The sequence below is a fragment of the Esox lucius genome, chromosome 3 (assembly GCF_011004845.1).
Source record: "Esox lucius isolate fEsoLuc1 chromosome 3, fEsoLuc1.pri, whole genome shotgun sequence".
Taxonomy (NCBI): domain Eukaryota; kingdom Metazoa; phylum Chordata; class Actinopteri; order Esociformes; family Esocidae; genus Esox; species Esox lucius.
In genome coordinates, this window is record NC_047571.1 from 17,732,566 (window position 1) to 17,756,022 (window position 23,457).

A 23,457-nucleotide genomic window follows, 5' to 3' on the forward strand; every position below is an offset into this window, starting at 1 on the left:
AGTCTTTACATTTTAATTTGCGGTAATTGTTACTCTATGATTGTGTCCTGCCTTATTATGAATTGTGACATCAGTGAATGTGGGTAGGCAAAAAAAATTTTTTGTTCTATTTTTGAAAAGCAGATGAAAACATCCGGACTGGTTGTGTTCCTGCCGTATTTCAAGGTAATTCACGACAAATACATTTATCTTTACTATTTGCTAGTAAATTTTTGCCTAAATGTTTTTATGTGACTGCGCAATCACATTTAACCTGTAGGCACCTGCCGAATGTCTCAGTATAATTTACACTCCCCTCTGCACACAATTGGGACAAGATGGCTTAGAGCCATATCTGTTTAAGGTACATTTATATTCAGACTTTATCACTAGATGGCAGTATGGTCAATTCAGTATTTCCATTTTATACCTCAGATGAAAATAATTTAGCCAAAGATAAAGAAAAGAAATTAACATCTATTCAGATTTCAGTACTGGGAAAAAAAGAAAATTCTCAGAAATAGTTAAAGAGAATATCTGATCCCAACTCTGCCTGTATCATCGCAAACTTTATGGAAAATGACCTTTTTACCTATTTCACCTTTCACTGAGCAGACTTCACACACGTTATTACCAATACCCACTCATGTCAAAGGGGAATGCAATTTATATCTGAGGAAGTCCAGATGAGATTGCTCAAGCTGTCTGGAAGTCTGAACCACTGATTGTGTTTTGTATGCCACAGCAATAGCTACAGTTAGGTCTGGAAATATTTGGACACTGTCATTTTTTTCATTAGTTTGTCTCTGGACACCACAAATATGGATTTGAAATGAAACAACCAAGATGCAACTGAAGTGTAGACTTTCAGCTTTAAGGGGCAGATTTTTTTTTAAATTTGAAACGTTTAGGAATTGCATCCATTTTCATATACAGTCCCCTTATTTCAAGGGCTCAAGTGTAATTGGACAAATTAACACAATCATAAATAAAATGTACATTTTTAATACTTTGTCAAGAATCCTTTGCAGGCATTGATTGCTTGTAGTCTGGAATGCACAGACATCACCCAATGCTGGGTTTCCTCCTTTGCCAGGCCTTTACTGCAGCTGTCTTGAGTTGTTTGATTGTGAATCTTTCTGCCTTAAGTTTTGTCTTCAGCAAGTGAACTGTATGGTCGATCGGGGTTGAGATCAGGAGATTGACTCGGCCGTTGCAGAATATTCCACTTCTTTGCCTTATAAAAGTTTCTGGGTTGCTTTTTCAGAATGTTTTGGGTCATTGTCCATCTGTAAAGAGAGGTGCCGTCCAATCAACTTTGCTGAATTAGTCTGAAACTGATCAGACAATATATCCCTTTACACTTCAGAATTCATCTGTCTGCTTCTGTCTTTTGTCACATCATCAATAAACACTAGTGATCCAGTGCCATTGGAAGCCATGCATGCCTATGCCATCACACTGCCTCCACCCTGTTTTACAGATGATGTGGTATGCTTCATATCATGAGCCGTTCCGAGCCTTCTCCATACTTTTTTATTCCCATCATTTTGGTAAAGGTTGATCTTAGTTTCATTTGTCCAAAGAATGCTGTTCCAGAACTGGGCTGACTTTTCTAGATGTTTTTGGCAAAGTCTAATCTTGTCTTTCTATTCTTGAGGCATATAAATGGTTTGCACATTGTGGTGAACCCATTGCATTTGCTCTCATGAAGTCTTCTCTTTATGGTAGTCTTGGATAATGATATCCCTACCTCCTGGAGAGTGTTCTTCACTTGGCCGGATGTTGTGAAGGGGTTTTTCTTCACCATGGGAAGGATCCTACCATCATCCACCCTCCACCCATCCAGGCCTTTTTGTGTTGCAAAGCTCACCAGTGCAATTTCTCAGAATATACCAAATGTTTTTTTTCTCGGCGTGTCTATTTGCACCTGGGTGAGAATAGCCACACTGCAGCTAATCAGTTATTAACCCCCACCCAAATGACACAATACGTGACAGATAGCTACGTAAATCAATGGCAGCAGACACCAAAGGATACTGGTCACTCGGCGCTGGCGGCCGACTCTAGCTCAGTAGGTATGGTGTCATTCTTGTAAGCTGTAGGTTGCCTGTTAGATTCTTACAGGTGGCGCTTGGCTTTTACTGCATTTCGTTGTAATGTACTATTTGTTCAATGACAATAAAGTTACATATGTGCCTCAACAGTTGCAGGTGCCAAAGGAGGATTCAATTAAAACAAGAGATCAGGCAAGCCTAGTTCAGCCGGACCGCAATAGAATGTATTGCCCTCTTGAGATTCAAACCGGGGTCACCCACATGAAAAGCTGTGTCACTAACCACTGCACCACAAAGCTCCTCTTGTGTCCATGAACAAATCCTCTATTGCCACTGGCTGTTTTAACAGCTAATTGGCCATTCGTGAATGATATTGATACAATTAAACTGACTAACATTTCTTATTAAGTTTACATCCACCACAAATAGCGACTATGAACTGTTAGCTTTGGCCACTGGCCATTTGAACAGCTTATTAGCCAGTAATAGGCTTAATGGTATCTACTAACTTAATTGAGCAATTATTTGCGAGACTGAAGATGAACTTTTCCATGCCAGAAACAGTCACAATATAATCATATACAGATTTAGTTAAGGCTCACTGTAATGTGATACTGTAGCCTGTGTTAGTAGCCAGCAAATGTGTTTTTCTATCCTGACCCAAAACATGTTCACGGATGATTACTTCGAAAATCCACCAGAAACAGTTGCACTATAACTGTAGACTGTTTTATTTCAGGCTTACTGTAATGTAGTCATTGGAGATTTAACCAGCAAAGTTTTCGTCTATACGAAATAATTCATAATGCGTACATCACTTCACCTGTGAGGAGATACGAACTCGGAACCTATAGTTGACAGGTCTGCTTCTCTAACCACTACGCTATTTAACAAGAGGTAGTCTGTTAGTCAGTAAGAGACATTCGCTCTTCTTAGCCGGCTCCGCTTACACGGTCCGGCAAAGAGTAGGCTAAATTAAACACAAAATATAACCTTTTCAACAACATTGTGTTTTCTTGCTGTTTGTATAATTAAACTAAAATTGTCCAATGTGCAAACTTCTATGGTTTGCTATACCCTGCTAATTTGGCTAATGTTAGATGTTAGCCAAGTAATTTAACAAATGTTAGCCAGCAATGATGAAGGCATACAGGACTGAAGAAATGACACTTTGCTACAATGTAAAATTTGCTGTCCCCTCAAAATAACACAACATACAGCCATTAATGTCTAAACCACTGGTAACAAAAATGAGTACACCCCTAAGTGAAAATTGGGCCCAATTAGCAATTTTTACTCCAAGGTGTCATGTGACTCGTTAGTGTTACAAGATCTTAGGTGTGAATGTGGGGCAGGTGTGTTAAATTTGGTGTTATCGCTCTCACACTCCCTCATACTGGTCACTGGAAGTTCATCATGGCAAATTATTGTTGCTCTACATAAAGATTGCCTAGGCTATAAGAAGATTGCCAAGACCCTGACATTGAGCTGCAGCAAGGTGGCCAAGACCATACAACGGTTGAACAGGACAGGTTCCCCTCAGAACAGGCTTCACCATGGTCAACCAAAGTAGTTGAGTGCACATGCTCAGTGTCATATCCAGAGGTTGTCTTTGGGAAATAGACGGATGAGTGCTGCCAGCACTCATACTTCAGGTCAGCCTGTCAATGCTCAGACCATATGCCGCATCAAATTGGTCTGCATGGCTGTCGTCCCAGAAGGAAGCCTCTTCTAAAATGATGCACAAGAAAGCCCGTAAACAGTTTGCTGAAGACAAGCAGACTAAGGACTTTGATTCCTGGAACCATGTCCTGTGGTCTGATGAGACCAAAATTAACTTATTTGGTTCAGATGGTGTCTAGCGTATGTGGCGGCAACCAGGTGAGTACAAAGACAAGTGTGTCTTGCCTACAATAAAGCATGGTGGTGGGAGTGTCATGGTCTGGGGCTGCATGAGTGCTGCCCGCACTGGGGAGCTACAGTTCATTGAGGGAACCATGAATTCCAACATACTGAAGCAGAGCATGATCCCCTCCCTGCCCTGCGTAGACTGGGCCGCAGGGTAGTATTCCAACATGATAACGACCACAAACACACCTCCAAGACGACCACTGCCTTGCTAAAGAAGCTGAAAGTAAAGTTGATGGACTGGCCAAGCAGTCTCCAGACCTAAACACTATTGAGCATCTGGGGCATCCTCAAATGGAAGGTGGAGGAGCGTAAGGTCTCTAACATCCACCAGCTCTGTGAAGTCGTCATGGAGGAGTGGAAGAGGACTCCAGTGGCAACCTGTGAAGCTCTGGTGAGCTCCATGCCCAAGAGGGTTAAGGCAGTGCTGGAAAATAATGCTGGCCACACAAAATATTGACACTTTGGGCCCAATTTGGACATTTTCACTTAGGGGTGTCCTCACTTTTGTTGCCAGCGGTTTAGACATTAATGGCTGTGTGTTGTGTTATTTTGAAGGGACAGCAAATTTACACTGTTATGCAAGTTGTACATTCACTACTTTACATTGTAGCAAAGTGTCATTTCTTCAGTGTTGTCACATGAAAAGATATAATCAAATATTTACAAAAATGTGAGGGTTGTACTCACCTTTGTGAGATACTGTATCTATATTAAGTTTTTAACCACCAAAAATAGGGCTGATGATTCGATTTTAGACTGTAGTAACAGATTTGTCCAATGATTTTAACTAGCTAATGTTAGGGGACATTGGGAAATTGGGAATTTACATACACATTATCAAAGTTGCATTTGACGACCTGAATTTGACTTTATACATTGGTTCTTGTGACATATATGATTAATAATTCCAAGGCCCAGTGCAGATATGCATGTTTTGTGCTAGCCGGCCAAGGCCAAAGTGTGAATATAGTGCTCATGTGCACCATGCAAAAAATTACTCACAACAGGTAGAACTAATACTAGGTATTCTGGGTGTTTTTTGTATTAGAGACATGCTGTAGTAATAAACTTGAAACTTACAGATTATTGAAGTTATTACCTCACCATATCATAGGGTGTTTACCATGTAATAGTCAAATGAATGTAGATCGATGCAAATAGTATTGCAGTGTGATCAGTTTGAGTATTTGCCCTCAGGTAGTTGGCTACGGACACATGGGTACAAATTGTCTGCCATTATATACACCTGGGTGTAAATAGATACATGGACTATTTCCACCCCGGGTGCAAATAGCATTGTTGGCTACAGACACCTGGGTGCAAATAGCATGTGCCTTTTTTGCAGGCTAAAGATGGCCTGTTTTACATACATTGAGAGCACCTTTGACCACATGTTGTGGGTTCACAGCAACAGTTTTAAATGTGAATGCCACACCTGGAATCAACTCCAGACCTTTCACCTGCTTAATTGAAGAAGAAATAAGGAATAGCCCATACCTGTTCATGAAACAGATTTTGAGTCAATACATGTGGTCCCTTGAAAAAGAGCAGGTTACATATTAAAAAGCTGTAATCCCTAAACCCTTCCTCCAATTTGGATGTGAATACCCTCAAATTAAAGCTGAAAGACTGCACTTAAAAGCTAAAGTCATTATTTAACTGTAACTTGAATATATCTTGGTAAACAACCAAAATAACAAAACTTGTGTCTGTGTCCAATTATTTCCAGACCTAGCTGTATACCGGTTTCGGAGCAACATCTGCTGCCAACCAGGCAAGGTCTTTTTCAGGGATGGTCTTGCTTAGTTCAGCAAGACAATGCCAAACCACATTCTGCACGTATTACAGCATGGCTCCATAGCAACACGTAACAGCATGGGTCCATAGAAAAAGAGTCCGGGTGCTAAACTGGCCTGCCTGCAGTCTAGACCTGTCACCGATTGAAAATATATTTGGCGTATTATGAAACCAAAAATACGACAAAGGAGACCCCGAACTGTTGATCAGCTGCCATCCTGTATCAAGCAAAAATGGGAAAACATTTCACTTTCAAAACTACAGAAAGTGGTCTCCTCAGTTCATCAACAAACAGAGTGTTATTGAAAGAAGAAGTGATAAACACAGTGGTTAACATGCCCCTGTCTCAATGATAGTCCTAAAACCACAAGGAGGGATCAGCACTTACACCTAATGCCATAGACTTGCAAATTAAAAGGGATTTATCAGCTATGAATATACACAACCAAGTGATGAACAAGCACCTGTCCCAACTTTTTTTAAACATGTTGCCGGCATCAAATTCAAAAGGGGTATGTATTTTTCCAAAAACAATAACATTTCTCAGTTTCTACATTTGATGTTGCCTTTTTACTATTTGTCACATCAACTTCATTAAGGAGCACACACAAAACACCAATGTCTACATCAACATTAAAGAGGCTACTCCAAGATGCTGGCCTTCTAGGCAGAGTTGCAAAAAAAAGCCATATCTCAGACTGGCCAACGAATAGAATAGATTATGATGGGCAAAAGAACACAGAGGAAGATTGGAAAGAAATATTACTGACAGAAGTATCTAAGTTTGAGGTGTTTGGAAGAACATTTGTGAGACTCAGACCAAATGAAAAGATGGTGGAGGCAATGTGATGGTCTGTGGGTGCTTTGGTGGTGGTGAGGTGGGAGATTTGTACAGGGTAAAAGGGATCCTGTAACGCTATAACATACCATGCGTACATGTGCCTGATTGGAGCAATGACCTAAAGCATGGAAGAAGTTTTGTGTGAATGTCTGGTAACTTTATTGTAAATAAAATATATATAAAATATATATGTGTAAAAAAAAAACATAACAACTGAGGTCAATCTATATCCCAAGTGATTATTATTTTGTTTATTCTTTTGTAATAGCAGAGCAAAAAATATGTCAACAGTCAATTGGCAAAAATCTACAAACAGCACTTCTGGACATATAACTTTCTACCTAAGCCAGAAAGGTTTTCTTTCATCTCCCTCTGTACGTTCCCCTGCTTTTCCTACACAAGTCACTGATCTCAAATGCCGGCAGCTCCCTCCCATCCCCCATACACCGCTGTGGTTAAACCTCGCTACCTCGCTTCCCAGAATGGGCTGTAAACTACACCAGTCCTATTAATTAATTAATGATCCCGAGGGAAGGGTCTGGCTAGTGAGGTGCTGTTTACAAGAAAACTTATCGTGGTGGACATATGTGTTGGTAGAGAAAGAATCAAGATAGGAGAGGCATAGGCAGTGCACCAGATGGAGAGAGGACGCCCCTCGTCAGCACCCCTTTACTGACCATTAATCACCCAGGACCATTGTGGTGCTGTCCAGGGTTGCCCACAGCGCAGCCGCCCAGCAGAGGATAGGATAGAGGGGGCAGGGAATCTGTAGCCTGCAGGGAGAAAGGAAGGGTAAAAGAATGACATCCGGGGAACGGCCTTCTAAATGTATCCCTCTCCGGCCGGTACTGCTGGGTTTTGGGGCAGCCCTACTATCGTTCTATGTCTCCGCTGTGCTTTCCCAGGTTCCGGATCCAGAGGTAAGAACTTGTTCATTCTTACTGGTCCCTGTCCACATGTTAATGCTCATCAGTGGGAAACTGTTCACAGAGGTGTGGGTGTCCGTCCAAGTCGCTCCCACCACTGTTTATAGGATGTTTGGTTGTTTTCATGATTTGAGAATGACACTTGTTTGCAATAGAGCTATAGTGTTGGTCAGCCTGACAGACAATAGTGTTGTAACTGGATACTATATGTTGTTGCGTTCTTTCCAGAAAAGCATGGATAGGTTGTTACAGACATAATGTTCACCATGTGTCGCCATTTGTATCTTTTATTTTCAAGGCAGTGAGTGATGCCGCAATCCCCGCTATCAGAAATGAAATACTGTGGCAGGCTCTTGAGAGTGGCAAAGCAAAATATAGAGAGAAGCAAATTGAATGTTTTGACATTTTAGAATTCATGTAGTACCACATATTTTATTGTATTACGCAAGTAACAATATTCCATGCTAGATCAGATAATACTATAGTCACCATGAAAATTATTGGCGCCTCTGATGAAGCTAAGTGAATAATACAAAATGGTTTTCTTGTATCAAAATTTGGGGAAACGTTTTTAATTAAAACAGCTGCCAAGAGAGATTTCAACACGCACACACATTTTTCATCTCAAGAAATAAGATCTTAAAACTATTGGTACACCTGAAGAATATTAGAATTAAAAATAACCTAAATTAAATCTGCATTAAATTAAATGTTTCTACTTCTTAAGGACCTGTATTTTGGTCTTCCATTACTTTCTGTTTCACAGGTGTATAAATTGAGTGAATATGCCAAATCTATATTTTGTTCATTATCGTGCGAAAAGGCAATGCGTTCATTGTTGTGTATCATTACCTAATTTATGAAGAGAATACTAAATGTTTCCCTTAAAACTAAATACAGCATACTACTTGCAATGATTTGGGCAATAATTTATGTTATGAATCAACTGTAGTAGTGAGTAGTGGTAAACTTGTTTGGCTAGTTGAGGCATGAGTCTCTTGATTTGTAAGTAAAGAGACTACTGATGGAGAACTACAGAACTTGGAGGCATCTTGCAGTGACATTCCAGAACTGCAACTAGAAAAGTGATGCTTGTTAATTATTGAGTGCATGGTTGTGAAATAGTATTATTAATGCTAGTGAGTACAAGTGAATACCATAGACTATGCATTAGTTACTTGTGCGGGTTGCCAAACAGGTGTGCCATTTTAATGGACTGCTTGACAATCAAATGAAAATATCATGACTATTTGTGTTTATTCCATACTATAATGTAACATATCCTAAATGTTATTTGAAAAATGTTCACTAGGCCTACTAGGACCACAGAGATCATAGGCAACTAAATGAAAAGTGATTATCCATATGAAACCGTCATAATCCTGTACTTAATTCAGAAAGAAAGTGTCTTAAAACTCATTGGCCGGTGCTTCATCACACCTCATCGTACTGCGATCTTTGAAAAGTGAATAGAACTTAATTCTGCCACAAAAAAATGCATTTAGCCACTGGCCCCATTACTTAAAGAAATGTTATGGCTATCATTCTGAAAAACTTTTGAAGAGCCTATTTCTTGTGGAGTGTAGACTAGATGGTGTAGAATGGTCAAGAATTTAGTTTTTTCCAACACATGGACAATTATGTGGCCAATGCCTTACCAGCCATAGAAACAAGTCCACTGGAGCTAATAAACTGGAGACAGATTTACTTGAATACTTGTTGGCACAGTAACCCATTATTTGTTATTTAACTCTAATCTTGGGAGTTAATATGGAAAGCGACTCATGTTCTACCACTAAATAAGGGCAAAGTGTCTAGTAACGTTAACAATTACCACAACATTTAAAAATGATCTTATCTTTCAAAGATTCTACAATTACTAGTGAAAATATAGCTATCTGCTCCTATTGGAATGAACTCTTATTTATTCAATGTGTGCGTGAATAAGGATTCAAACCAGTGTACAACAGTGTGGTCGAATGATACTGTAAAATAAATTGTCCTGCCTGTTTAAAAACCTGTCAAAGGCCTTTGACACAGCTGATAACTCCCTTTTAATTAGCAAGTTTATGGCATTAGGCGTAAGTGCTGATCCCTCCTTGAGGTTTTAGTACTATTGTTGGGAAAGAACAGACATTTTTCTAGTACATAAAGGCTCAATTTTGCATCCTCTGTTCTTAACAATGCATATAAATCACATTGGAAATACTTGTTATAGTAATTTTTTGCTGATGATACAATCAATCTTAGATCTTAAATTAGTGCTAAATGTTAACCTAGTAGATAACCATCACATTTGTTTCTTTGCCACCCCATGGCCAAACAAGCAATTTACATTAGGTCAATGTGGTCCTGATGTTGGGCGACGACAAAACAAGCAGAGCTACCAAAAAGGTCACTATGGAGAGGAGGGGCAAAAAGGACATGTGCACTGCTCAGGTACAGCCCTACCTGTTCAAGTGCCCGAGCACCAGAATGATCTCTGTCCTCCCATTGGTCTTGTCGTGATGAGAATGTCAATCCTGTATAAAATACATTCCTGTTTTTGAATTCAAATTTGATACCTTTCCTGATGTATCAAAAGACAATATCCCATTGCCTATTATTTTGCCATTGTCTATTGTAATTTCATTGAATTCTATATTGTTTACCATTTCTATAATACTGCAAATTTGCTTCATTATATGAAGTCATAATTCTGTCTATGTGAATTTGAATCAAAATGATCATTCAAAGAGTGTAACTACTTTCAGATCATAGAGATAAATGATTTGTGCCTTCTAAATTTCTACAAAGATACTTTCCTGACAGTGTATACAAAGGTCCCCATTAATTAACAAAAATAAATCTATTAACTATTTTCCATGATTAATACGGAGGACACAACTCATAGTATTATGATGTTTCTAGTGGTCTCCATTTTGGGACACAAAATCACAAATTTGAAAATACACTTGTGAGATCAGGTTCTGTACCATCTTGGTGAGCCACAGCAAAGGGAAACAAACTGTTATGGTGGTGGAATTTTGTGTTCATGATTGACTTGCACTATACATCTTCCCTCTGGCAGTGATGGTACATTTCAGAACAATGGGTGACCAGGGTCAGAGTGGCAGCGATGAACTTGTGTGCTTGCTTCCTTGACCTGGAGTCATGTAGGACCTTGATGAAGGGCATTTACAGACTGGTCATTACGTTAAAATGTAACCCTGCAGCAGGCAGGTGCCAAGCTATAACAATAAATGTAATTATCAAATTGCAAGTTTCAGATAAATATCCAACATGGATGCAATTGTGTTATCCTATCAACAGATTCATGTAGTTAGTCATCTAGATGTAGTAAAAGAGAGAGGAGAATTTCCTACTCTCATACTGGAAGAGCTGTCCACCTAATGTCCAAACATTTTCATTTTGGGCCATGTGGACCCTGTGAGCAGGAATTTCATGTCAGGTGTTGGCCCCTACATCCTACATTTTAATTTTTTTATTTTCCAACACCAATTCTAAAATACAACTCAACACCAATTCCACTACATTTTCTACTCTAATTCTCAATCTGAAATCTAACTACAATTCTCCACTTCCTGTTCCTGAATATTAAATTGAGATCAACCCCAAAGCTTGTTCTCATTTCAGTTTGCCCTTACAATTTCTAAGATTTGGGAAACAAAATGATCTGGCTCATCCACAAATCCTAATATCTTCAATGTGAGGGGAGATATTTTATTATGGTATTAAGGTGAACTGTAGATGACTTAAATTAAATGTTGCAACAGACACATTTGAATTGTTATTATATTAAACTATATTAATGGCAGCATTTGTATATGGGTTGAAACATTATACATTGTGACAAATCAAGTCTGATGTTAAAGTGGAAATTACTCACTTTAGAATACTTTTATAACCTTTAAATGGAAAACTACAACAAGAATATTATTAAATTAAGATAAAGCATTGATACTGTAATGTTCCATCTTGGTTATTATTGGAAAAACACAGACATTTGAAACCTCTCTGCAAAGTTTAATCACATTGTACCAAAAAAAAATCTATAGGAATTGATTTTGCTGAAAGAATATCCTTAACTCTTAATGTCTGAATTAGATACATGACAAAATACATTCTATGTGCACTGTCATCACACATTGCTTTTTATTCATAACAAGCCAGATGCCAGAAACAAAATTCAGGAATATTAACATATTTTCTTAATACAGATATGAGATTTACATAAAAATATGTTGCATATTAAATGGTACCTTGCAAGCAAGAAAATTGCTTACAATATTTATCTGCATTTGGTAGCTTTTCAGAATTGTATTAACAGCTTATGTTTTCAGACCCCAAGGACCCCAAAGGAAAACTGTGAAAAAGTCAACATAACAGAAATTGCAAAAAGACAAGACAGAGAATGTATTAGATGCTTGTGTTTCTTAAGTGATTCTTCATGACATGACAAATAATTACTGCTCCTTGCCTTTTTTGTAAGTTAAAGTTGTTCATTTTGAATGCCTCTCATTTAGATGGTCTTCTTATTAATGTGAAGGGCACTTGAGATGCCGTTAATTGTTCTTTATTATTTAGGCAGCTTCTAAGGCAGATGTAGGATTGTTTTTTATGCATTTGGTGGTACATCTCCCTCCCAACTGTCTTCAGATTGGCTGAGATGAGGATTGAGGATGAATGGGGTCATGAAATGGCATGTTTCACATTCTTCGTGATATACTGAATTCTCAATTTCAGTTTTTCTTTTCAAGTCATGCAAATTTCTAGTTCCTGTATTTCCTCTAGTTGTCAACTCTTCAGAAACTTAAAGTACGAATATACTATTATTCACTCGATCAGATTGATGGATTTCAATCTGCATAATTTGTCCAAATTGACTAACTGTGTCATGAAGACTCATACTGCAGAATGAACAGGAATACTTCTCTTGATGACACAACCATTTATTTATGCAAATACCCCCCCCCCCCTCCCCCCAACAGCTTTCACCGACAAATCCTCCAAAGAAGCCAGACCCAGTCACTTCAGAAACAGTGGTATTCTGGGGATTGCGGTTATGGCAGGTCATTGGCATCTTCTCTATGTTTATTCTAGCAGTCAGTAAGTATTCATCCCAACCCATCCTTAGTCTGCCAGACTAATTCAAGACAATTCATAATAAAATCACATGCTGTTAATACCAAACAATCTCATCAACACCCTACTTGCCAATATGCTGTAGTTTCATTTTTCAGCTTATTTTGTTTATAGTCCTACTATTTTTGTATACCAAAGGTATTTGAAAATATCAAAATTATGTAAAACAAACTACAAATGGGCTTGTGTTACATTTTCAGTACCTGTTAGTTTTGGGGCCTATTTCCCTTCATTCTTGTCAAAAACATTTTGCTTTTCAATTAGTGGTTCTAATAAATTCCTTTGTAGCTCATTATCCTACTGCATGATGAAGCACCACCCAATGAGATCAGAGGAATTTGTTTATACACTAAAGAGCCAAAACATTATAACCACTCACAGGTGAAGCAAATAACATAGATCTCTTAACAAGGGCACGTGTCAAGGCCTGGGTAGATTAGATGGTAAGCAAACAAGCAGTTCTTTTAGTCAATGTGTCAGATGCAGGAGAAATGGGCAAGAGTAAAGACTTGAGCAACTTTGACAAGGGCAAAATTGTTACAGCCAGACAACTGGGTCAGAGCTTCTCCGAAATGACAAGACTTGTGGGGTGCTCCCGGTCAGGCAGTGTTGAGTACCTACCGACAGTGGTCCAAGGAAGGACAAACCAGAAACCGACAATAGGGTGTTGGGCGCCCAAGGCTCATCGATGCCTCAGGGCATTGAAGGCTATCCTGTCTGGTCTGAACCGACAGAACGTCTACTGTGCCACTGACAATTTTAATGGTGGTTAGGGGAGGAATGTGTCACAACACACAGTGCATCGCACCCTGCTACGATTTGGGCTGCATAAGCTGTAGACTGGTCAGAGTGCCCATGATGACCCCAGTCCACCGTCAAAAACACCTACAATGGGCACCTGAGTGTAGGAACTGGGCCTTGGAGCAGCGGAAGAAGGTTGCCGATGGGTCCCGTTTTCTTTTACATCACGTGAACAGCCGCGCATGCGTGCTCCGATTACCTGGGTGAGTAATGGCACCAGGATGCACTGTGGGAAGATACAAGCCAGTGGAGTGAGTGTGATGCTCGGGGGCCAAGTTCTAGTGGAAACCCTGGGACCGGGCATTCATGTGGACGTCAATTTGACACGTGCCACCTATCTAAACATCACTGCAGACCAGGTATACCCTTTCATTACAATGGTATTCCCTGATAGCCGTGACCTCTTTTTGCTGGATAATGTGCCCTGCCACACTGCACACATTGTTCAGAAATGGTTTGAGGAACTTGATGAAGAGTTCAAGGTGTTGCCCTGACCTCCAAATTCCCCAGATCTCAGTCCTATTGAGCATCTGTGGGATGTGCTGGACCAACAAGTCCGATCCACGGCGGCTCCGCCTCACAACTTATAGGACTTGAAGGATCTGCTGCTATTGTCTTGGTGCCAGATACCAGAGGATGCCTCCAGGGGTCTTGTAGAGTCCATGCCTTGGGAAGTCTGTGCTGTTTTGGTTGCACATGGAGAACAAACAGCATTTTAGGCAGGTGGTCATAATGTTTTGGCTCATTAGTGTATGTCTGTACATAGCAGTCATATCATCCATGTGAGCCCGTTTCAGACATTCTGTACATGCCCAAGCCATAACACTACCTTCACAATATTAACAGATGGTATACTCCATGGGCAGGATCTACCTCTAGTTAGTTTTGAGAACAGGTTGGCCAGGTTACAGTACATAAAACAGACTGTAAGGTTCTGGAAACATGTATTGTGGGCAGAAGAAACATACATATACTAGAGTGAAGGCAGGATGAAACTCTGTTGGCACATCTGTGATATGGTTGAGCATGTATGGCTGTCAGTGGAACTGGCTCAATTGTCAAAGTTCATAAGGTATAAGCAAATTCATAAATATATAAAATACATGTGTAACCAATTATAAAAGTCATTACTAAATAGCTAAACCACTACGTACTTCAATAACACTTTTAAAACAAGTACCTCGACAGAAATTTTATTCTAATTCAACAGTAACAATGTAATGTGACACACTTGACTAATGTTAACGTAAATACATATTGAGATGTATCACAGATAACAGTGACTAACATTCCACACAGGAAAAATTCTAATATTTTCTCTCTTTCTGTCATTTGCAAGTCATAACCCTATGCTGCATCTTCAAATGCCGTATCCCCAGAACGAAGAAAGAGATTGAGGCGCGACATGCTCTAAGAGTAGCAGCTAAAGACTACGCTAACACACTGGAGACTGTGCCTCCTCTTAATGAGCTCACAGAGATCCCAGGAGGTAAGTGATGGTTCTCTTAGCCCCTTTCACTAACAACAATACACATTTTAATGTTTCCAGGCGATAGGTTAGTTGGACATTTTCAAACATCCTTATTGTCTAAGACAAAAGTCCTTAGAAGGTAGCTAGGAAGGTATGTTGTACACTTTAGAAAATTTTCCTAAAACAGAGGTATCTGGGAGGTAGTTGTTGTATACTTTTTTCTCAAAACGAGTCAGATAATAGTAATAGTCGCTAAAATGGGTCTTTCTTATGTCTTTTATGGATAATAAATAAATCCAATCTCTGTCTAACTCTCTCTGGATGTAGTGTTTTCAATTAGTGTACTGTATGTGCCACATTTACCATGTCCTATCTCAGACAAATAGCATTGTCCTTGAAAGAAGTTACAAACACAATCTAGGTAAATGAATGCATGACATAACTACAATAGGGGTTCTGTTTCTTCTTCCTTATCAGTACATATATCTTCCTTTGCAACTGATCTAACTCTTATTCCTTTCCTTTATCTTCAATCCTTACACTCCAATCATATCTCTTCCTATTTACCTTTCCCATTCCTCTCCCCTTTCATTGTTTTCCTCTTCTATCTTCCTCTCCTACCTCCTCACTATCTTCCCTCCCTCCCTTCACCCTAACCTCTTTTAATTATCTTCTCACCCCTACGTGTCTTATTTCCTATTCCTGCCTTCTTCCCTATCTCTCCTTCTCCACCTCTTCGTCCTGTCCTGCCAGCCATTCCGGACATTTCCTCCCTTCCGACGGTCTCTGAACAGGTCCAGGCTCGCGGCGCCAGCAGCAGCCAGCTCACAGTGGTGAGAGAGGAGGAGGAGCTCACCGGCCCTCTCACTCTGCCCTAGACTGGATGACTTCCCTCTCTCCTCTTCCTCCTCTTCGGCCCCCCTTCTCTCAGCCTGAGACTCCATTACATCCTTTCCTCATTCCCTCTTGCCTTATCTGTTCTTAACACCCCCGCCATATTTATGTTTGGACAGTGAGCAATCCACAAGAGGGAACATTGGATCATACAGCTCAGCATTTGCTCATTTACAGAAAAGGTTTGAATTGCTGTATAGAAGAGTTAATTGACTCAGTCAGTGTTTTCCACAACTATATAAAGAAATGACTTCGCTATTGTGGAGAAGGTGGCTTGCTGAAGAGTTAAAGTTGAATTGAATTTTCACTACTGCCTGATATGCTATTTGTTTGTATAGTTATCCTTGTCTGTCAAACATTTATTGTACACTGGACACAAAACAGCAAATGCAATATTTGACTGCCAACTGTGGACCATGAATATACAGAGATTAATCTCAAAGCTTTCTGTCAATTATGGTGCACGTCTACATCTGTCAGTCATTATTTGTGTTTCTCTTTCTCCCTCTCTGTGCCGGACTCAATCTGTAAGCTTGGCTTTGAATAAATATAACTTCCCTTTCATGTAAGCTTTTACAGTGACAACCGTGACAACCACTGATCCGGTTATATTTCAACCTAGCACCAACTATGTCTGCACATGCTATCTGTCCCCATGCAGTATTGCACAGGTCTACATAGACATATTCAGGTCTAGAATATCTATAATTCATACTTATCTACAATGAAAGACACCACAAGATGCATTAACTTATGTAGCCAACACTTTGCTATAAACATAAAATCAACCATGCATCTGAGATTAATGGAAGCCTAGCTAGCGGTTACAGTTATAGGCCAGTAACTGAAAGGTTGCTGGTTTGAATCATAATGTTGTTGTGCCCTTGGGCAAGGAACTTACCCCCTAATTGCTCATTATATTGTTCCTGATAATATCACCTGCTAAAAGACTGAAATGTCAGAGGGAGGCATAACTTAATGCTAACTGCTCCTGTGGCTTTGGACAAGTGTGTGTGGTAAATGAAATGTAACAAAAAATATTGATATCTAGATATTGTTTAGACTCATTGGCAACACCGAGGTCCATTTGTTAATCCCCAAATTCATCCACATGTAATTTAGGGCTATTTTATATTTCATCTAATGCTATTGTAAATGTTAGGGCTGAATGTTTGAGGTTGTTTCAGAAATGTTTGTGCTATTTACACAATTATATACACAGCTAGCTGGAATTTGTGAAAATACATGGCTTTTGATGAATGCCTAATAAATACTTATTGTTGGAGTGTTGAGAATTGACCTCTCACTGGCCATTCAGAACATGGCTACATGTGCTTCAATATGCTTCAATATGTATATTTACAATTTTGAATAGTGTTTTTATCAGCCTGCAGGAGGGTATCACTTGTGTATATTTATTTACGTTTGCAACTAAACTTGGCAATAGTATGCCTAGTTATAATTTAGGCCTATCCAGTTTTCAAAAAGGTCAGTTCTGGGCATAAGTGATAAGCGGTTGCTTAGGGCCCCATTGCTAGGGACCCTCCATTGCTAGGGAAGTGGGTTCCAAATAAATTTTTGCTTAGGGCCCCAAAAAGGCAAGAGCAGGCCCTGATGCCAAAACAGCAAAGAGAAAGGTACATTATTTAACAAAATCATACAGTGAAACAAAAAACCGTCTAATTAGGCTTCCTAGCCTCATTGGTATCTTTCAATTCAATGAGCGACTGCCACTGTATTGCACTGGATAGCCAGGATGGTGAATCACATCGTCCTCTGTCTACCATTACCTCCTGAAAACTTCAACAATCAGAATGCAGCAATCTCGAGAGCAAGGATCCTCTTTTGTCCTGGAGAGAGCATGATTAATTTACACAAATGATTTCCAACCATTATGAAACAAATTCACAAGTAGTGACTCATATTGGATTAAATTATGTCATCCAAGGGAACTCAGAAAAGCTCAAATCAAATTTCAAACAGTTTATCAAGGCTGTTCAGGAATCTGGAAAACAGACTGTGGTATCAGATCCCCGGCCATTACCCCACACTCGAGCTGTGAGATGTTTAAGGGCATTTTAGTTTAGTTGGCTTTAGTTTTTTTGATCATTTTTGGGGAAATGCCAAAGCTTTTCACTATCAATGACATTCATCACTATGACAATGGACTCAGAATGCTGTTGTCAAATATTGGCTTAGGATGGGTGTTGTCCCACAATTCCTTGACCTATGTGTGAATTATTCCATTTAAAATATCCATTGCTGCAACAACCTGATAGCTTAGCTATTTGTGAGCTGCACATCCATATAATCTAAAATATGATTGAGAATTTATTCCGTTAGAACCGAATGCATCTCGTAGCCTACAAGATTCCATTCTGGGCACAATTTCTAACCAAATAAGTAGGACAGTGCCTTTATCCTCAATGAATTGACAATTGTATCTGAGAATACTTTCCTCTTTGCAGTTTTCCATTGATTCCATCAATTATAATATAATTCCATGCATACACAAGGACAGTCATGCAGGTCACAGAATTTGTTTTCATAAACATATCATGGCAAATGGAGATGCAGAGTCTTCTGATCATTATTCTGGTTGCCAACCGATTTCCACATTAAAACCGGGTCCAGGAGTGTGAGATGTCCTGTTGTACCTCAGCCTCCATCGGGAGTACACAACACCACCAGAGAGGCACAGACATAGAAACAGTGAACATGAACATGATTGTGAGAATTCAATGAGCGTAGCCTTGGGATTGTGGGATAGAGGAAGGGAAAGTGGTCAGGCTTGAAATGTAGTGTCCTGAACATTACGTAGGCATGTACGTAGACTGGTACATTAAAGCTGAACACGTGGGTAGATGCTGTGACGTTGTTATGTAGTGTCCTGAACATTACGTAGGCATGTACGTAGACTGGTACATTGAAGCTGAACACGTGGGTAGATGCTGTGACGTTGTTATGTAGTGTCCTGAACATTACATAGGCATGTACGTAGACTGGTACATTAAAGCTGGTTCATTCATTTAATTAATTTATTCTGGAGTAAGCAGAAAAAAATTACGTACACACATACCGCAATCTACCGACAGGTATTACAGATAGAAAGTCTGTATCTAAACATGTTAATGGTGTACCCTACACCTGCCTGTGTAAGGCACGGTATGAATAGAGACGCTTTACATGAATACTCACTGAAAAGGGTAATGTCTACAATTCCACCACTGTCCCTACTACCCAACCAATCTTCCACAGGTCACTGTAGCAATATTCTTTTTTCAACAAAAATGGTTTTGCAGGGGTATGTCCTACATTGTTGGATGGTAAAGGGCCAACTGCCATACCCTGTCATACAATGCCATGCTAATAAGGCACCTTTTGGTGCTATAACATACCCTAAGCCCTTGTGATGTAGCATCATGACATTTTGAATGTAATGAAATACTCTGAAAATGCTACCTCTCTGTCACCAAATCACATTTTTTTATAAAACATAATATATAGCATTACATGTTAATGTTTTTGCAAAGTTCGTGTTATGCACACAGTGCTCTAGCTGGATACACATTTGCTCAAAATATTGTAATTTCCACTGTGACATATAGTGTAATGCTCTCTCTCCCACAACATGTTTACATGTTGGCTACTGGCACTGCTAAAATTACCAGAGGTATTAATTCTGCCAAACAAAATATTTCAGTTGTGAAACGTTTGGTCAAACAAAATGAAATCGCAAAGGAACCTCTTGTGTTTATCTAAGAGCAATTATATTTTGCTCCCAGAATTACTGTCTATAGGTCCAGTCACACCATGATTTTATGATTTGACAGCCATTGTGATGTGACAGCCATTGTGATTTGACAGCCATTGTGGGACATAACTGCAGAATATAGCCTCTAATAGATATTACCAGTATAGATGATCCAATTATTCAGATTCTTCATGGCAGTCTGCACAATCTGTCATTTTTGTATAGTTTTCTTGGAATAAATTTGCAGCCTGTGATCAACTAAATGTAATGTCTGAATAAAGATAATCTATTCAGCCATTAGCTGGAATAACTTCATGTAGCCATTTCTTTTAACTGTCAATCAGTCACTTACATCAACTGGGAGGAATTATTGCCAACTCTTCTTTACAGTATTGCTTCAACTGCATCATGTTGGAGGGCTTTCTTGCATGCACAGCCTGCTTCAAATCCCCCCACAGCATTTAGATAGAATTAAGATCAGGGCTTTGACTCAGCCATTCCTCCATTTCTTCTTTTTGTGCCATAATGTTATATCTTTGCTTTTATGTTTGGAATTATTGTCCTGCTGCAAGATACAAGAAAGGTTCAGCTTTTTGACAGATGGCTTCACATTTTCCTCCAGAATTGTCTGGTGCAATATGTAATTAACTGTTGACTTAATGATGGCAAGTTGGTTAGGCATTGATGCAGCAACGCATCCCCCAACCATAATGCCACTGTCTCCAAGCTTTAGAGTTTTTATGTGGTTCTTGTGTATAAAAACAGTTTTCTTTTTGCCAAACATGACATCTAGCTTTGAGGAGAAAAAATCCACCTTCTCATATATGCTTAGCTCCCAATATTTATACAATGGGATATGAGCAGTGAATTGATCATTTACGTGGGGTGGGTGTAATCAGCGATGATCATGGGTACAAGCTTCCTTGTGCTGGAGACAGAACTGTTTAGCTCTACAGTATGTAGACGAAGACCCATTTCAGACAGTAAGGATGGACTGTACACATTATAGAATTGTGATATTTCTACTTAATTTTTTTCTTACATTTGCCCAGCAAAATGTAAATATTGTTTTTGCTCAGTCAATATATTGTGTGTAGATTCATATTAGAATAAGGTAAGTTAATGTGGAAAATGAAGGGGTCCAAATACTCCGAATGCACTGTATTTTTCCAACCAACTTGAAAAATATCTAGTGAAACTACTCAGTAGAATGACCCAAAATCACTATGACAATATATGGATCGATGGTGCATACGTACCCTAAAATACTAAATGGAGTATTGCAGCAAAAGGTGGCTTTACCAAATATTAATGTCTGAGGCATTAATAATTACACAAGCACCATCTTCAACATAACATCTTAAAAATATTTCACAACATAAAAAAGATGAAAAGTATTTTGAGTTTACATTTCAGTGTTCCATTTATGATTCAGCAATACAATAGGAGAGCACTGGTCAGGGTTCCGTAAGAATTTTTCCAGGCACTATATTAAGCGATAAGGCACAAAGGGGTTGTCATATATGGCCAATATATCAGAATTAGGAGCTTCTCTCTGGCCCAATGCATTGTGAAGTGCCTCGACACTGCGCTTAGCCACGGTATATTAGCAATATATCACAAACACCCATGATGCTTTATTGTTATTATTTACAGCAGTAAAAAGCGATTTATTGAATTTAAAGAAAATAATTATCACCTGTACATATATATTCAGATTCTATTCAGCACTATTGTAGCCATGCATTTTGCTGTGATAACAGCTTGAAGTCATCTATGTTATGCCTCTACCAGCTTTGCACAACTAGATTTGGTCTGTTTGTCTCATTCATCCTTGCAGATCTTCTCAAGCTCTGTCAAATTGGATCTGGAGTGTCGGTAAAATCGAGTTCAAGTCCAGGCTTTGGCCACTCCTGGCCATTCATAGACTTGTCCCAAGGCCAATGAAGCATTGTCTTGGCAGTGGGTTTCAGGTCTGAAGTCTTGTGTGCTCTGGATCAAGTTTTCCTTAAAGGGGCATTTAACTATAGCAAAACGACTTAAAGTAGCAATTACAAATGTAAGCAATAAAACATTTGAAACATTTGTTTCATAAAAACATAAGATCTCTTCAACACTATGAATTATGCGGTAACATCTACTTCCTCTGTGTTAGTCTATCCATTAAATAAAGCAAGTTCCAGATTCATAGCAAACATTGATACCACCTCTTTAATAAAATATTGGTAGAAGAAAATGATCTTTCTATGAAAGCATACATTTTAAAGATTTTTGAGTGGGGTGAACAAGTATTTGTATTCTGATTTTGCAGGTTTTCCTACTTACAAAGCATGTAGAGGTCTGTCATTTTTATCATAGGTACACTTCAACTGTGAGAGACGGAATCTAAAACAAAAATCCAGAAAATCACATTGTATGATTTTTATGATTTTATTGCATGACATAAGTATTTGATCACCTACCAACCAGTAAGAATTCCGGCTCTCAGAGACCTGTTTTTCTTTAAGAAGCCCTCCTGTTCTCCACTCATTACCTGTATTAACTGCACCTGTTTGAACTCGTTCCCTGTATAAAAGACACCTGTCCACACACTCAATCAAACTGACTCCAACCTCTCCACAATGGCCAAGACCAGAGAGCTGTGTAAGGACATCTGGGATAGAATTGTAGACCTGCACACGGCTGGATGGGCTACAGGACAATAGGCAAGCAGCTTGGTGAGAAGGCAACAACTGTTGGTGCAATTATTAGAAAATGGAAGAAGTTCAAGTTGACGGTCAATCTCCCTCAGTCTGGGGCTCCATGCAAGATCTCACCTTGTGGGGCATCAATGATCATGAGGAAGGTGAGGGATCAGCCCAGAACTACACGGCAGGACCTGGTCAATGACCTGAAGAGAGCTGGGACCACAGTCTCAAAGAAAACCATTAGTAACACACTACGCCGTCATGGATTAAAATCCTGCAGCCCACGCATGGTCCCCCTGCTCAAGCCAGCACATGTCCAGGCCCGTCTGAAGTTTGCCAATGACCATCTGGATGATCAGAGGAGGAATGGGAGAAGGTCATGTGGTCTGATGAGACAAAAATAGAGCTTTTTTGTCTAAACTCCACTTGCTGTGTTTGGAGAAAGAAAAATGATGAGTACAACCCCAAGAACACCATCCCAACCGTGAAGCATGGAGGTGGAAACATAATTCTTTGGGGATGCTTTTCTGCGAAGGGGACAGGACGACTGCACCGTATTGAGGGGAGGATGGATGGGGCCTTGCATCGCGAGATCTTGGCCAACAACCTCCTTCCCTCAGTAAGAGCATTAAAGATGGGTCATGGCTGGGTCTTCCAGCATGACAATGACCCAAAACACACAGCCAGGGCAACTAAGGAGTGGCTCCGTAAGAAGCATCTCAAGGTCCTGGAGTGGCCTAGCCAGTCTCCAGACCTGAATCCAATAGAAAATCTTTGGAGGGAGCTGAAAGTCCGTATTGCCCAGCAACAACCCCCGAAACCTGAATGATCTGGAGAAGGTCTGTATGGAGGAGTGGGCCAAAATCCCTGCTGCAGTGAGTGCAAACCTGGTCAAGAACTACAGCAAAAATATGATCTCTGTAATTGCAAAAAGTTTTCTGTACCAAATATTAAGTTCTGGTTTTCTGATGTATCAAATACTTATGTCATGCAATAAAATGCCAATTAATAACTTAAATATCATACATTGTGATTTTCTGGATTTTTGTTTTAGATTCAATCACTCACAGTTGAAGAGTACCTATGATAAAAATTACAGACTTCTACATGCTTTGTAAGTAGGAAAACCTGCAAAATTGACAGTGTATCAAATACTTGTTCGCCCCACTGTATATATAAGTATGGTTCAATATG

General features: G+C 39.5%; 1 protein-coding gene across 1 annotated transcript; it reads left to right on the plus strand.

Moving 5' to 3' along the window:
- Nucleotides 1-7,170: 7,170 nt before the first annotated feature.
- tmie (transmembrane inner ear) lies at nt 7,171-17,047 on the plus strand. The gene is made up of 4 exons (XM_034291523.1): nt 7,171-7,505; nt 12,503-12,620; nt 14,797-14,946; nt 15,682-17,047. Exons 1-4 carry the CDS (start codon nt 7,386-7,388, stop codon nt 15,804-15,806), a joined length of 513 nt encoding a protein of 170 aa, XP_034147414.1. The 5' UTR covers nt 7,171-7,385; the 3' UTR covers nt 15,807-17,047.
- The last annotated feature ends 6,410 nt before the right edge of the window (nt 17,048-23,457 follow it).

Excerpts from the sequence above, each read along its gene's own strand:
- tmie (XM_034291523.1), top strand. The coding sequence starts at position 7,386 with ATGACATCCGGGGAACGGCCTTCTAAATGTATCCCTCTCCGGCCGGTA. Across the intron at positions 7,506-12,502 it reads CCCAGGTTCCGGATCCAGAG|CTTTCACCGACAAATCCTCC; the intron begins GTAAGAACTTGT and ends TCCCCCCAACAG. Across the intron at positions 12,621-14,796 it reads TATGTTTATTCTAGCAGTCA|TCATAACCCTATGCTGCATC; the intron begins GTAAGTATTCAT and ends GTCATTTGCAAG.